Genomic DNA, 14,974 nt, shown 5'->3' with positions numbered 1-14,974 from the left:
ATTGTTTCTTCTGCCCTGTGGAAGAAATATAGTTTGGTAAATATTTACCTGTCTATCATCAGCCGATGCTGCCCCCTCTTCTGCGGGTCTTCTGCTTGGGTTCCAACTGGATGTGTTCCCTTGTCTTCCTGTTCAGCTGCATAATAGTAAATGCAGCTGAACAGGAAGACAAGGGAACACGTCTGGTTGGGACAATGGACGGGTTAATGCTTACTCATCCATTGAGCCGGCATCAGCAACATGACGGACGGGTAAGTATTAACCAAACTATCCTTCTTCCACATGGCAGAAGAAAAGGCGGGTTTTGTAAACGGCCCGGAGAGCCGCTTTAACGTGTTATGTGTAATAATTTAACAGTCTAGGATCATATCGTGTCATTCCATGCACATAGCTGTATCTAGAGTTATGAAATATCCAGATGCATATTTCTGTATATATACATATATATATATCATAAAATATGCAGCCAATAATCATGACAATTTGATCACTACATGTATTTCTACTCTGGTAACCATGTTTTTTTTTGTTTTGTTTTTTAGATTTTCATTCTAACCTCCAATTTATAAATTGATAGCAATTCCATATGATAAGAGATGCACGGGACATCAAGTTGAGTCATGAACTGGACAGGGACTCTATGAAGCAATATGGTTCTGATCTGTCAAATATTTGTATCCACTGAGACTTTAAAAATAATCCAAAATGGTGAAATATTGTAAAGATTCATATTCTGCTTAAAGAATATTCAATCTACATTGACACACTCTTGCAGATAGTAGTAATACATTAATAATTTCATTACTGTTTCTGGTACATTAGTATACCAGGACAGCCTGACCTCTGGCTCACTCGCAACCGATGAGGACTGTCTGACTCAGTTAGTCATGATGGTTTCCAATTACATGCTTTATAAACACAGTCCATATGCATGGTGTGCACTATAAACAAGAGGTTTTAGCTATATGCAAGGGTATAACTCTAACTCAGCAGCTCGTGGGTTTGACAACTGGCTCATCACAACAGGGAGTCCACGTCCTCAGCAATCAGATTTGGCAACTACTACCATTAAAATGGATGTTTCTAGCTTAGCAATATGCAACAAACATGTATGTACAGTACAACAGAACTATTCATGCACTTCACATATTTGCTGCATTTTGGGATCATTTTGCACAATTTAGGGTAGCTGTAATTTCCTACATGTCTATGATTCTTCATAAATTAGTCTTCAGTTAAATCTTTTAATGTTTGGCTACAGCTTTTAATAATATTTGCAGATCTTACTAACGGCAGTAAATTAGACTAATTCAGTTCTTTAACTACAGCCACAAAATGTTCCTAGTTCCCAAAAGCACATATTTTATCACAGTGCCTACATGGTTAATGCCTTCTTGTTTATTACACCTACTATACATTTGATTTAAAGTCTAATAGGATGGGGAATTTGTAGATCTAAAGATCTAATGACTGTCAATGGTTTCGCAATGCCACACATGACATCCCTAAATTGTATAGTATCATCTATATTAAATAACTTTTTTTTAGAACATATCTTCTTTCACATGTGTACAATTTATTCCTGCTCTTCACAGTGCAATTTCTTTTACTACATAATATTTTAGAATCAATTCATCTATTGCCCATTTCATAGTATTATCTAACACCATTATACAACTAAACAGGCCACTACTGGCCCTTGCAAGATAAGTAACATGATCTTCAGAGAACATTCTGATAAGAAATTTGTTACAGACTATTCTATCCATTTTCAGTTTGCAGTAGGATCAGGATCATCATCATAAGGCCTCATTCACACGACATCTGATGTGATCCACATCTGTATGCCCTTTCTGGAGTCCCAGAAGACATAACATGTCTTAATCTTTTCTGTTTTGAGGACAAGATTAGGGATTCTTACAATGGGTCAGCAAAAAACGATGCAACCCATTAGCAAAGCTGTTTTTACGCCTTAAAACAGCTATGCTAATGGTGGTACCTGCAGAATGATACACAAACATTAAACAAATAAAAAATAACTTAGACAGTCTCTTACCTGTGGCGCCAGCTTTGCAAACACAGTTAAAGCCTCCTGGAAAATTCTGGCATAAGCCACCATTTTTGCAAGGACTGGAAAGGCACTCATTGATATCTCTCTCACAAGCAATTCCTGTGAAACCATCTGGGCAACTGCAGGAAAATCCTCCAACTAGGTTGAGGCAGGTTCCACCATTATGACATGGAAGTGGCAAACATTCGTCAATATCAGTTTCACATAAATTTCCTTCGTATCCTGGCATACACTTGCAAATGAATGTTTGAAGCGGTTCATTTGCTACTATTATTACAGGAACACTCTCCAAAACTGTAATCCCTGAACTTACAGCAAGTCTTCTCATACAACTTCCTCCATTATGACAAGGATTATGTGCACAAGAGTCATGGTCTACTGATTCTATCCATACTCCACTTTGACGGAATAATATTTCTTTGATGCTCTCAAAGAAAGTGCCTACTCCACTTGGGTTAACGTACTGATTATTGTTTCTTTTCACAGCAGTCATGACATAAGTCCTGTTATTCTTTTCAAACACCCCGCACACTTGTACTGCAGTTCCAAGCCCAGTCAATTGTGAATTGGCTATACGCAAGAAATGCAGGTAATTGTTGGTTAAATAATCTTTAACAGTTGGTATATTTAACCTGAGAAGAATACTGTTATCAATTGTAGCGTTACTGAATCCTGTAAAGAAAACTCTGACGTTATTTGTGACTGCACTGTGTACACCATCATTGCTATGAACCATAAGATCAAATGTCCCATCAGTAGACCTTGACTGAGAATGGAGGTCACAACTGTCTGCTGGAATACTGAAAAGACTTGTAACTCCTGATGTTAAAGTACAGTGGAAGCTATCCAAAACATCAGGATCTTGAGGTTTCACACTGCCCAAAGTGCCACCAGGAAAGACATTTCCATAATAATGAACAAAAATCTGAACTGTCCTTGATTCAGATGGGTTGTCATTTTGGTCAATAACTTTAACATGTACAGTTCCCGTGGAAGACATTTGAGGAAAACCAGAATCTCTTGTCACAACAGATAATAAAAACTCACTGATCTGTTCCCTATCAATTTCTCTGGTTGTAGTAAGAACTCCACCCGGACTAAGGCTAAAATAGCTGGTAGCAGGTCCAGTGCTAAGGAGATAATAATGAAATGGACCTTGATTTGGAGGAAGATCCAGGTCTGTGGATTGCAGTGTCATCACATGAGTTCCTGCTCTGTGATTTTCCTTGACCTCGCCTTCTGTTGTAGATAGAGCAGGCCCATTGTCGTTAAGATCTTCTAGGGATACAATTAGGGTAGCACTTCCTGTTGCAGAGGGTGTTCCTGAGTCAATAGCTAACACAGTAAGGTTATAGATTGGTGTGATTTCTCTATCTAATTCAGTATTGACAGTAACCTGGCCTGTTTGTGGATTAATTGAAAAGGCCCCTTTATCATTTCCAGAACCAATAAAATAGGAAAATCGGCTCCAACTAGGAACTGAGTCAGAGTCAAAGGCACTAACAAATGTAACATGTGTACCAGGGGGTACACCTTCACTGATTTGAACATTATAAAATTTTAAGCTGAAAACAGGAGGATCATTAGCATCAAGTACAGTGACGTTAACATTAACTTCATCTATATCAGCACCACGAATACTGCCAATATTTTTTGCCAAGACTTTTAGTGAGATTCTTTCTTCCTTTTCTCTATCTAAAATACCAGAAACATATAGTTTCCCCGTCTTTCTCTCAATCTGAAAGCCCTTTTTCCTGCTGCTACCAAAAATTAAATAGTGGACTTCCCCATCAACCCCTAAATCTCGGTCACTTGCAAAAACTTCCCCGACTAGAGTGCCTTTCGGAGCAGCCTCAGAAACTTCAAAATAATACATTTTCGATACAAATCGAGGTACATATTCATTTGTTCCCTGAAGCTGGACTGTAACACTTACAAAATTGCAGCGTTCTTCATCGGGAACATTGAATGCTTTCACAGTGAGGTGGTAAGACTGCTTTGTTTCATAATCCAGAAAACCTTGGGTAGTGATCACACCAGTGTTTGGGTCAATTACAAAAAGGTCACTGTCTGATGACTGTATGGAATAAGCTGTTACTGCATGCGGTGAAGAATCTGCATCAGTTGCATTCAGACGTATAACCGTTGTGCCACTCGGAGCATTTTCCATGACACTGGGCATATAGTATTCTGACTGGAAAACAGGAGGATTGTCATTAACATCTTTAACTTGTACTGTTACAACACAGTAACCTGTTTTAGCAACCCATCCTCCATCGACAGCACTGATGGTTAAGTCATGTTTTTGGCACGCTTCATAGTCAAGGTTTTTGGACAAAGATAATGCACCTGTGGAAGTGTTTATAGCAAAGAGACCAGCTTCATTTCCTGCCGTTATGTTATATGTGATCACTCCATTCATAGAAGTATCCCTGTCCCTTGCTGATACAGTCCTGATCACTGCTCCCACTGTAAAACTTTCCAAGACAGTTATGCTTATATGGCTTTGGGAGAATTCTGGTGTATGGTAGTTTTCCTCAGTTACGGTAATGTTAACCATTACCTGTGATGATAGTGGAGGATTACCTTTGTCTTTTGCTATAACTTTAATCATATAATTTTTATGTAAATCCATCATTAAAGAAGAGACCACACTAATCCATCCCGAGTCTTTGTTGATATGAAACTTTCCACCAGAGTTCTCAGCTGACATAGAATATTCCACTTGAGAATTCAATCCAAAGTCTTTTTCATCAACAGCTGTAACTTTAATTAGTTTTGTGCCAATTTTTGCATTTTTGGCTACAGGAGTAAAATATTTGCTTTGTAAAAACTTAGGGGGGTTGTCATTGCTGTCAACAACGTTAATTGATAATGTGGTTTCGCTCATGAGAGGAGGACTACCTCTGTCAGAAGCACTGACAATAAAACTGTGTCTATTAATATTAATGTTTCCTGATGTACTAGGGTTCTGATACTTTAAATGTTGCTTATTAAATATCTCTCCTGTTGTAGAATTGATTCTAAAAAATTCAGATTGAGATTTGATGAAGTAATACACTTGGCCATTCAGTCCTTCATCAGGATCAGATGCTAAAACCTGAGTAATCTTCACTCCAGGCTCTGCTGTCTCTGGAAAGTTTAAATAGTAGGACGGCTTACTAAATCGTGGAGCATTATCATTCACATCAGTCACAAATATTGTAACATCGGTGCTTACAGTCCACCCAGAATCATGAGCAGAGACTCGAACAATGTAACGATCGGTATCTTCTCTGTTGATTGGTCTGCTTACAGTTATCACACCTGAATTGGGGTTTATGTGGAAAGGAAGACTACTATCTGTAATTGTGTACCTACTAATTGCATTTGCCCCAGAATCCTCATCTGACGTTGTGACTTGAGTAACTACATAGCCCAAAGCCGCATTCTCTGGAACCGATGCACTGAATATCTGAGAAAATCTTGGTGCATTGTCATTATCATCTAAAACATTGATAACTACTTTGACTATTGAGCTCTGGGCAGGTGTCCCTTTATCAGAAGCTTTGATGGATAAAATATGCTGAGAAACTTTTTCTCGATCCAGTACTCTTGTACTTCTTATTTCACCACTAACCCTGTTTATACTGAATAAATTATCTTTATTCCCATCAACAATTGCATAATCCAGTTGACCATTGGATCCACTATCCTTGTCTTTCGCATAAACTGTGAGTATCCTGCGAGGTGACAGGTTCTCCATTATTTCTGCAACAAATGGATCTTGTCTAAATTGTGGCACATTGTCATTAACATCTAAGATATTAACTTCTATCTTCTGATAAGAGGAGAATGGTGGGAATCCCATATCTCTAGCTTCAATCCAAAGGACATACTTTGAAATGGTTTCAAAATCTAATGGGTTCTTAATGTAAAGCTGTCCATTCAATTCATCAATATGGAAAGAGTTGCCAAAGTTACCACTGGCAATGTAAAAAGATAAACTTCCACCTCTTGTAGACGAGCCAAAGACTGTTGTCACTAAAGTTCCTACTTCTTGATTCTCTGAAAATGCAAATGTTGTCTGATCGGCTCTGATCTGGGGGAAGTCTGCTTTGTTAGCAAACCTGACAGTCACAGTGGTTGAATCTGATTTATAATTAACACCACCATCCTTTACTTGGACAGAAAATGTTATCTCCGAAGATCCCTCTATTGGTCCAGCAGTCCTTATAGCACCACGTAGTGGATCAATGTGAAACTTGTCTGCATGTCGGCCTTTTAAGGAAAAGTGAAGCTCTGAATTTGTGCCAATATCTTCATCAGTCACAGTCACAGCAAACACAAAAGAATCTAAGAGAAAAAAATACAAATATTCAGAGTGCAAACAATAATCAAGACATAGTAACATAAACAATATATAGACATGCTGTTAAAAATCTGTATTTAAAGCAGATTTTTGGTAGGCTATGCTTAGAACAGGCCATCGATAATTGATCAATGGGGTGTAACTCGTGAAACCTCCACAAATAAGTAATGCTCTTCTCCCCAATGTCATAGTCACAGGAGTTCAGCCAGCTGAGCTCTATGGTTCTGCCTTTAATTTTAATAACGTATAATAACTGTCCCGGCGCCAGCCTGTGACATGGATGTGATCACTGTTGAATATTTTTCAAGACATTAACTCTTCAAGGTGACTGTGTAGACCAAATCTTCTGTGGAAGTGGTTGTGCAGTGATAGTACATATATTGAAGACCTATCCTCAGGATCAGTGGGGGTCACGGTGCTTGCGCGAGGGCTAAATCCTTTTTATTGTTTAACTGCACATCCACTAGATCACAGTGTAACTACAACTCCCTGTCCTGATCACTTCAACGGGATGAGCAGTTGTAGTTTCACTGCACCGCCATCGCTACAATCTAGATAGAATGCAGTTTAACAGTGAAGAGGCCACAGTGCTCACCCGAGCGTCGTGCAGTCTCTTAAAACAGCTGATCAGTGGCGGATCCGGGAACCCCCGCCGATCTGACATTGGTGACCTATCCCGAGGATAGGTAATCAATATACTAGTGTCACACAACCCCTTTAATCAGTAAACAAGATGTATCCATGATTTTCATACTCCTTCAATGTAATATAAAGGAACCGCTAAAACAACAAGGCAGCTTTTACACAGTCAGTGTTGGCCAGAGTTTGATCAGTGATTTCCATTAGTGAGTGTGATCCAAAAAAGAGTAATGGATGCTAGACAAAGAGACAAGATGGTCAATGGTTCATCCATGAATATGTCTTTGAAGGATCTGTGTTTGTTCTGTATGGCCATGTTTTGCCCTGCGTGTGTCATCTGTATTCCACTGACAATGCATAGCTGAAAATAAATTTCAAGAGCATTTCCTTGCAATGATCCATGAAACATGGATGAAACACGGATGCCATCCATGTTGTGTCCATTTCTTTTCAACGCCCCATAGACTATAATGGGCATAAGGGATCCGTGAAAAAAAGGGCATTATTCTTTTAAAAAACCTGGTACCCACGGACCGTGGAAATTCAGGGATGTGTGAATACACACAATAAAATGAATGGTGTTGTGTGCTGTCTGTGGAGAACATGGACACCAAACGTCTGTGATTCACAGACATGTCAATAAGGCCTGACAAAACAGTATGTGAAAGCGGTCTAAGAATTAAAGGGGCTCTCTGGGAATAAGAAAAATGAAAATACGGAAATATTACTTTATTATAAATATATTCCCAAACCTTTCATTAGTTATAATGGCTCGTTTTGTCTAAGGAGAAATCATTAGGAGAAACAAAATGGCCGCCATCCTATCAGTACGAACAAAACCTGTCCTAATCACACAGCAGCATAAGTTACTACAGAACACTGAGCTAAAGAGCTGCCCTATCCTTCTCTCTGGTCTTCTTGTAAGGTATTATCCTGAATATAGTTGATAAGATCTTTAGCTGAATCTCTAGGGAATGGTGTTGATGAGGAGACATGAAGTACAGAGAGGACGGACTGCTCATTAGCCACATCTCAGCCCTCCTGTCTGTACTTCATGTCTCCTTATTAACTCCATTCCTACAGAGATTTAGCTGAAGACAATATCAACTGTATTCAGGATCATAATCCCTGACAAGCAGAGAGGAGAATGAGGCAGCTCTTTAGCTCAGTGTTGTGAAGTAACTTGTCCTCTTGTGTGATTAGGATAGGTTTTGTGTGTACTAACAGGACGATGGCCATTTTATTGCCTCTGATGATTGCTCCCTAGACAAAATGAGCCATAAAGTTATTTGGGAATATATTTATAATAAATTAATATTTTAGTATTTTTTGTAATTTTATTGTCTTAGTTCCTTAAGTTACTCTTAAATTTTGCTAAATTTGGTTAAGAACTCACAGTTTCACATGAAAAAAAAGCACTGGGAGGTCACACATAGAGACATATAGGATAGACCTATTGTGATAGAGTACCACAAAATCACATTTATTTAGAAAACTGGTGAGGCTACACATCTGGGGCCACCTTGAGCCAAGTGCAAAGGTAAGGAAGGCCACATCTGCATCAGATCCCTTGACTGTAGCATGTCTCATAAAATGATGAGTGGCAGATTTGTTTTATTTTCTGGACTGGAGTTACATTTGAATTGTAAATATTAGATAGGTAGATAGATAGATAGATAGATAGATCAAATATGGAAGGCAATTGTTTTACATGGGCACAACCAATAGTGGAGAGTGCTTACCAGAAGCTGTAGGTGATGGTATGTGAGTTACATATGGATGATGTAAAAATCTTGGCGGATTATCATTCACATCCAGGATATTCACAGTTACACTAGTTGAACTGGATAAGCTTGGGGAGCCACCATCAGTAGCCACAATGAGAAGTGTATAATTGTCCTTCACCTCTCTATCTAACAATGAGCTGCTGATGATCTGACCAGTAGAAGGATTAATTGTAAACTGAGAATTCCCACCAACCAGACTGTAGCTGTATGAAAAAAAAAAAGAGGAAAGTCATTTTCAAGTCATATTCACTTATTAGTTTTTATTAAACTCAATAAATGTTGCTTTAAGTCAGAAGATGATAAACTCTATTACTTGCTGCAGAGCGGTATCCCCTAGATACAACAACAAGATGAGTAAATCAGAAGAAACTCATTAAAATGTAGCTATTTTGCTAATGAATACTACTAAACCAAGCTGAAGATTTAATGTTCTATTAACGACGTGTCTGCTTCAGATAAACCTCTGAGATCGTTTTAAATGACTTTAATATTACAACTCTCACCGCTAAATCCTCTCCCTTAATGATCTGCATCCAACATAAATAACCTCCTTATGAAAAATTAAATAGTAATGTAAGTTCCAAACAAATGAAGTTATGATCAAAAGAGCTATCATTTTAATTCATATTCTTTTGTGGGAACAGGACCACGGAACAGACAGAAAAAAATACAAAATTTCAACAGCAGTTCAAACAATGAGGAGCAAATACATAATATACATAAATATAGATATAATAAATATGATATATATATATATTTATATATATATTATTTATTTTATCTACATTTATGTATTTGTGTTCCTATTCATACTTTTACATTACTTATGTTACTTATGTCAGGTATGCTGCAACTTTGAAGATGATTCACCACATAGTAATTCCTCAAAGCACAGAAGACTCGATGAATAAGTGCTAAGATTGTTTAGACTTCCTTGGGCACTCAGTAGGTAGCCTTTGGCTTGTCAATATAACTTAACTTCCTCGTTATGTGCTTTGAAAAACATATCAGCGGCAACCCCGTTAAATTATGATTTGTCACATGAAGCCTAGTGGTGCTGACAACAGGAGGTGGTTTTCAGTAGGGGGTTGAGAAGTACAACTTGTAACAAATGATGTTAGAGGAAATGTAATCATGTGACATGGCTTACCGAACAACACCGTTCAGACCCGCATCAGGATCAGAACAACTGACCAGAAGGATATCTGTGCCAGTGGGTGCATCTTCTGGGATACTTATAAAATGCTGACTTAAGGCGAATGCTGGTTTGTTGTCGTTGACATCATCTATGTTGATGTTAATTGTGCCTGTTCCAGTGAGGGCGGGAGATCCTGTAAGGGCATTGAAAAACATAAAAAAATAATGTTAATAAAACAGAATTTGGAGGACATTGAAAAGTCTTGGGAAATAGATTATAAAGTGTGATTAATTAATTATTTAACTATTATTAACTTATATGAAGATTTTTGGGTTCATATATTATTATCATCATTTTTATTACTATTATATTTGGATCCCTATAGTCCTGGTGTCCTTCAAGTCCTATTTATCTGCTCAGGGCGAAAAAAAACTGAATTAATAACATAACATAATTAAAAAGGTAAATCATTATTTCTTGAAATGTCCTTTAACATATTGATCAGACATTTGATTACCTATTTTTATGTTTCAGGAAGCAAAATTATATAGGAGGTATTTATCATAAGGGTTTTGTTTGAAGTCAGTTTTGCTTGGGTCTTTCGTCATACAGCATGTTTGATAAATCTGGTATATCTTTAAACCTTACACTTTTGTCTAAAAAGGCTACCTCAGTTTTTCTGTACATGTGGATCACTGCTGTCAGGTTGTACCTGTACCTGTCCCACGCCTTTTGATTCTGGTATAACCCCTTTACAGTGTATTTCAACAAGAGACTATTTTAGTGCGACCATCTAATAGATGGTGCTTCTTAAAAGGGGCACATCTGGTAAATATTTGCCTTTAAATTCACAGATAACTGGATATATATACGTCTGACGGTCTGAGTGCAATTATTTTTTATAAATTATTTTTTTTATCATCGCAGAAACTGGTGGAATATCTCCAGCATATACCACCAATGTCAGATAGGTGCAGGTCCCACCTTTGATACCTACTCCTATGTCCAGATCGAGACATGCCATGCATGCACGCCCAGCCTCTATTCATTTCCCATCGAGGTCTATCCCATAAAGGTGAATGGAGCAGTAGTAGGCCTACCAATCTCCAGTGAAAGTGAAGGAGAGTGCACTGCGCATGTGCAGCATTAATTTCAATTGGAGTTCCTAAAATAGCTAAGAGAGCTTGCTCAGCTATTTTGAAAACTCTCATAGAAATTAATAGAGAGGGCACCGCACAAGCGTAGACATTCACCTCTATGGGACAGACCTCTACAGGACTACCACTCGGCTACTTTCAGAACTCCCACAGAAATTAATGGATGGTGGGCATGCATTCGAAGCTGCCCTCCGTTCACTTCAGGGGTCCTGTTCTGGAGATTGGAGTGGGTCCCAGAGGTGGGACCTGCATCTATCTGACATTGGTGGCATATCCTAGCAATATGCCACCAATGTCTGAAGCGAGACAACCCCTTTTTAAGGCTGTTATTCTAAAGGCCAACATTAAATCAATGTAATACATATTCCAATGTATTTTCCAGTAGAAAAACAGCATACGTTTTTAAGATTACTATAGCATATAAGTGTCCAATTAGCACATTCCCAGTAACATATGACCTATTAGGCTGACTCATTTCACACCATGCTCTACTGGAAATGACAAGAAGTGTTCTTGAGTTCTAAAAGATTTGCTGAGTGTTCCACATATAAAACAACCATCGGTAACTAGCGTTTGTCAACAGTAATAAAGTTTAGGAGGAAAAAGAAACTTGCTATTACTTCCTGATTTCAACAATTATAGTACAAGGAGTGGAATGTTCAAGCTGACACTTTACTCAGGTAATAAAGTTTCGTTTTTTCCACTGTTAATTAAAATTTCTATCACCATGTCTTAAAAAGAAATCTCTCCTGGACAGTTTCCCTTTCATACAGTCGCACATTTCAGAAAGCTTACTATGGAATGTTGCTTGCATTACTGTTTACTACTTTACTATTTATCGTATATGGCACGGTCATATGGGCTTCATAGTTAAAGGTGTGGTCATATTTGGACAGTCATAGGCCTAGTTAGGAAAATGTGTCATCATAGAGTGACAGTGGAGAGCCACAACTTGCCATTTCCATATGTTACATGGCGCTCTATAATGTTGCCACACTATGGAGGATGGGATTTCTCAACCTCCATAGTGCCTGAAAAGTGCAATTAAAAACTCCCTATTTGTCCCAAAAATGTGCAAAAATTTCTGAGGCTTTAGTAGAGTTTTACACCATGCTCATCACTTCTCCAAAAAGAGGGTGTGGGTGGGCTTATTAAGAGGAGCATGAACTCCTGCAACAAATTTACAGCTCATAGCTGGTGTAGATTTGACCCGGGCCTCTTCATAAATTAGGCACAGCTCACTCCAGTGCAAACTAGATCAAAGACTGACATATGAAATGCTAGTGCAGGAACTATTGCCTCTCGGCTGCAGTATGTACACTAGACTTGATAGATTATAGTTATATTTTCTGAGTTGTTATTTGGCTTTTTGACCCCAATAGATTAGTTCAACTCTTTCCTGAGGATAGGTCATCAATATAAAACCCTTGCACAACCCCTTTAAGCCTGAGATATCAAGAGATAAGTGGCACTCATTTTTGGAGTGTTGGAAAATAAAATTTGCATTACTCTGCATTGCTCATCATCTAGTGCCACTAGAACAAAGTGTAAAAGTTAGGAAGAAAATATATTACACATTGTAGAACTCCTTCTAGCAGCAGCCATTATGAATGAAATCATTTTAGACAGTCGGATAAAAACAAAGAAATCGCAACATTTTGTGCAATACCTGTGCTACTAAGGCTACTTTCACACTAGCGTTCGGGCGGATCCGTTCATAATAATGCAGACGGAGGCTCCGTTCAGAACGGATCCGTCTGCATTATATTAGCTTAAAAAAAGCTAAGTGTGAAAATAGCCTCGGACGGATCCGTCCAGACTTTCAATGTAAAGTCAATGGGGGACGGATCCGCTTGAAGATTGAGCCACATTGTGGCATCTTCAAACGGATCCGTCCCCATTGACTTACATTGTAAGTCTGGACGGATCCGCATGGATCCGCACGCCTCCGCACGGCCAGGCGGACACCCGAACGCTGCAAGCAGCGTTCAGCTGTCCGCCTGTCCGTGCGGAGGCGAGCGGAGCGGAGGCTGAACGCCGCCAGACTGATGCAGTCTGAGCGGATCCGCTCCATTCAGACTGCATCAGGGCTGGACGGAAGCGTTCTGCTCCGCTCGTGAGCTCCTTCAAACGGAGCTCACGAGCGGACACCCGAACGCTAGTGTGAAAGGAGCCTAAACTGAACAAGAAAGCTATGTCTAGCAATGCATTAGATCAATAGCTGATGGATACTTGATTTGTAGTGAATGCAGTTTAAATGTCAGAAAGAGTCTGGGAGTAGATTCATTTAAAGCACAGCAACGGAGTCTAAAGTAGCAAATGATGACGATCTGACTTACTACCCTGCTAATTTGTTATGCTATCAACTGGCAGACAGTGTGAAATACTCGATACTTCAATTATTATCTTTGTCTGTCAGTTTGTTGCAATTTAGAAACACAGTATTGATGTGCCAGTGACTGAATGACACAAATATGAATCTATGCTAATCCATGGGGAGAGCTGTACGGCTCCTGGTACACAAGTTTATATGGATCATCAGTTTTTCTTTCATCTACAGTATATAATATTAATATCTATCTATCTATCTATCTATCTATCTATCTAATATGCGCCAGAAATAGGACAGCACTCCAAGACTTGAAAAAACTGTCTTTATTAACCCATGTGAAGGAGTAGCAACGTTTCAGCTCACAACTGAGCCTTTCTCAAGCCTATCTAATATATATCTATCTCATATCGATCTATCTATATATATATATATATATATACAAATATAAATATATATCCTATCTATCTATCTCATATCTATCCATCTCTCTATCTTGCAATATCTAGCTGTATTATTCCTCCCTAAGCTATTCTATCTGTCTATCTATTTCCCTCATTTCTAGCCATCTATCTTTCTATAGATCTATGGGATCTATATATCTATATTCTCATATCTATTGATCTATCTGTTACACTAGTGGCCCACCGCTCTCCCCTCCCTCGGGCAGGGAATTTGCCGCACCTCTTACCCTGCTCCATCTATTGCTTTGCCAGTGTTTAGGTGAGGGTGTTTGAGCATTAGGTTATCTCATGTGCTAGTAAGCTAAGGTGCGCAGTTCTGTTTGTCTGCCTGTGTACTGACCTTTGCCTGTCTACCAATACTGACCTTCTGTTAGCTGATATGACTTTAACCCCTTTAACATATTTACTTTTTGCTGTCTGCCTTGACTTTGGACTAGTTTCACAGGTTCACACATACTCTGCCACCCTAACATCAGCTTGTTTCCCGACTACGAGTACTGCCTGATCCCTTTGTGCTTTGCACCAGTGTCTGACCACAGTAGGTCAGCTGTCAACCACATTGGGACTATTCCAAGAGGTAGAAGCCTTGTGTCTCCCCTGCAGCGAAGATCAGATCCCTGTATAGGTGAAAGGGTGAAAACCAGGAGACTGCCAGGATATCGTCCTTTGGTATAGCCCCCACCATTAACCCTATTACTATTTATTTATTGATCTACCTTTAATATCTATCTATTGAGCTATCTATTTCATATCTATCTATCTGCTAGAAATATGCACTGCTTTATGGCTTTAGCAGTAAAAAATTGTTTTAAGCCACACTTCTCCCAGTAAACCATGCCAACTTTCCATCCTATTACAAATAGGTGCTAAAAGTTTGGTGAAAACGATGTTGAATTTAAACTGATCAATAAATGAGGACTCTTGTGTTTATATTTCTTACCATTTAAAAAATCTCTGCTTCCTGTCATTAAATGAAAACATTCAGTTGGATATTATGACAGCAGATTTAGAGCCTTTATCATTGACAGCAATCTGATA

General features: G+C 38.7%; 1 protein-coding gene across 1 annotated transcript in view; it reads right to left on the bottom strand.

Moving 5' to 3' along the window:
- FAT4 (FAT atypical cadherin 4) overlaps positions 1 to 14,974 on the bottom strand; it is a 233,005-nt gene that overhangs the window by 31,293 nt on the left and 186,738 nt on the right. The window contains exons 7-9 of the mRNA XM_044302251.1: positions 9,999 to 10,179; positions 8,804 to 9,051; positions 2,057 to 6,406 (exon numbers count right to left, since the gene is read on the bottom strand). Of these exons, the coding sequence (XP_044158186.1) occupies positions 2,057 to 6,406; positions 8,804 to 9,051; positions 9,999 to 10,179 (4,779 nt within the window). The remainder of the gene's footprint in view (positions 1 to 2,056; positions 6,407 to 8,803; positions 9,052 to 9,998; positions 10,180 to 14,974) is intronic.

Source organism: Bufo gargarizans, chromosome 1 (assembly GCF_014858855.1).
Source record: "Bufo gargarizans isolate SCDJY-AF-19 chromosome 1, ASM1485885v1, whole genome shotgun sequence".
In the NCBI taxonomy this organism is placed as follows: Eukaryota; Metazoa; Chordata; class Amphibia; order Anura; family Bufonidae; genus Bufo; species Bufo gargarizans.
This window is presented reverse-complemented; position numbering and strand designations above follow the sequence as displayed.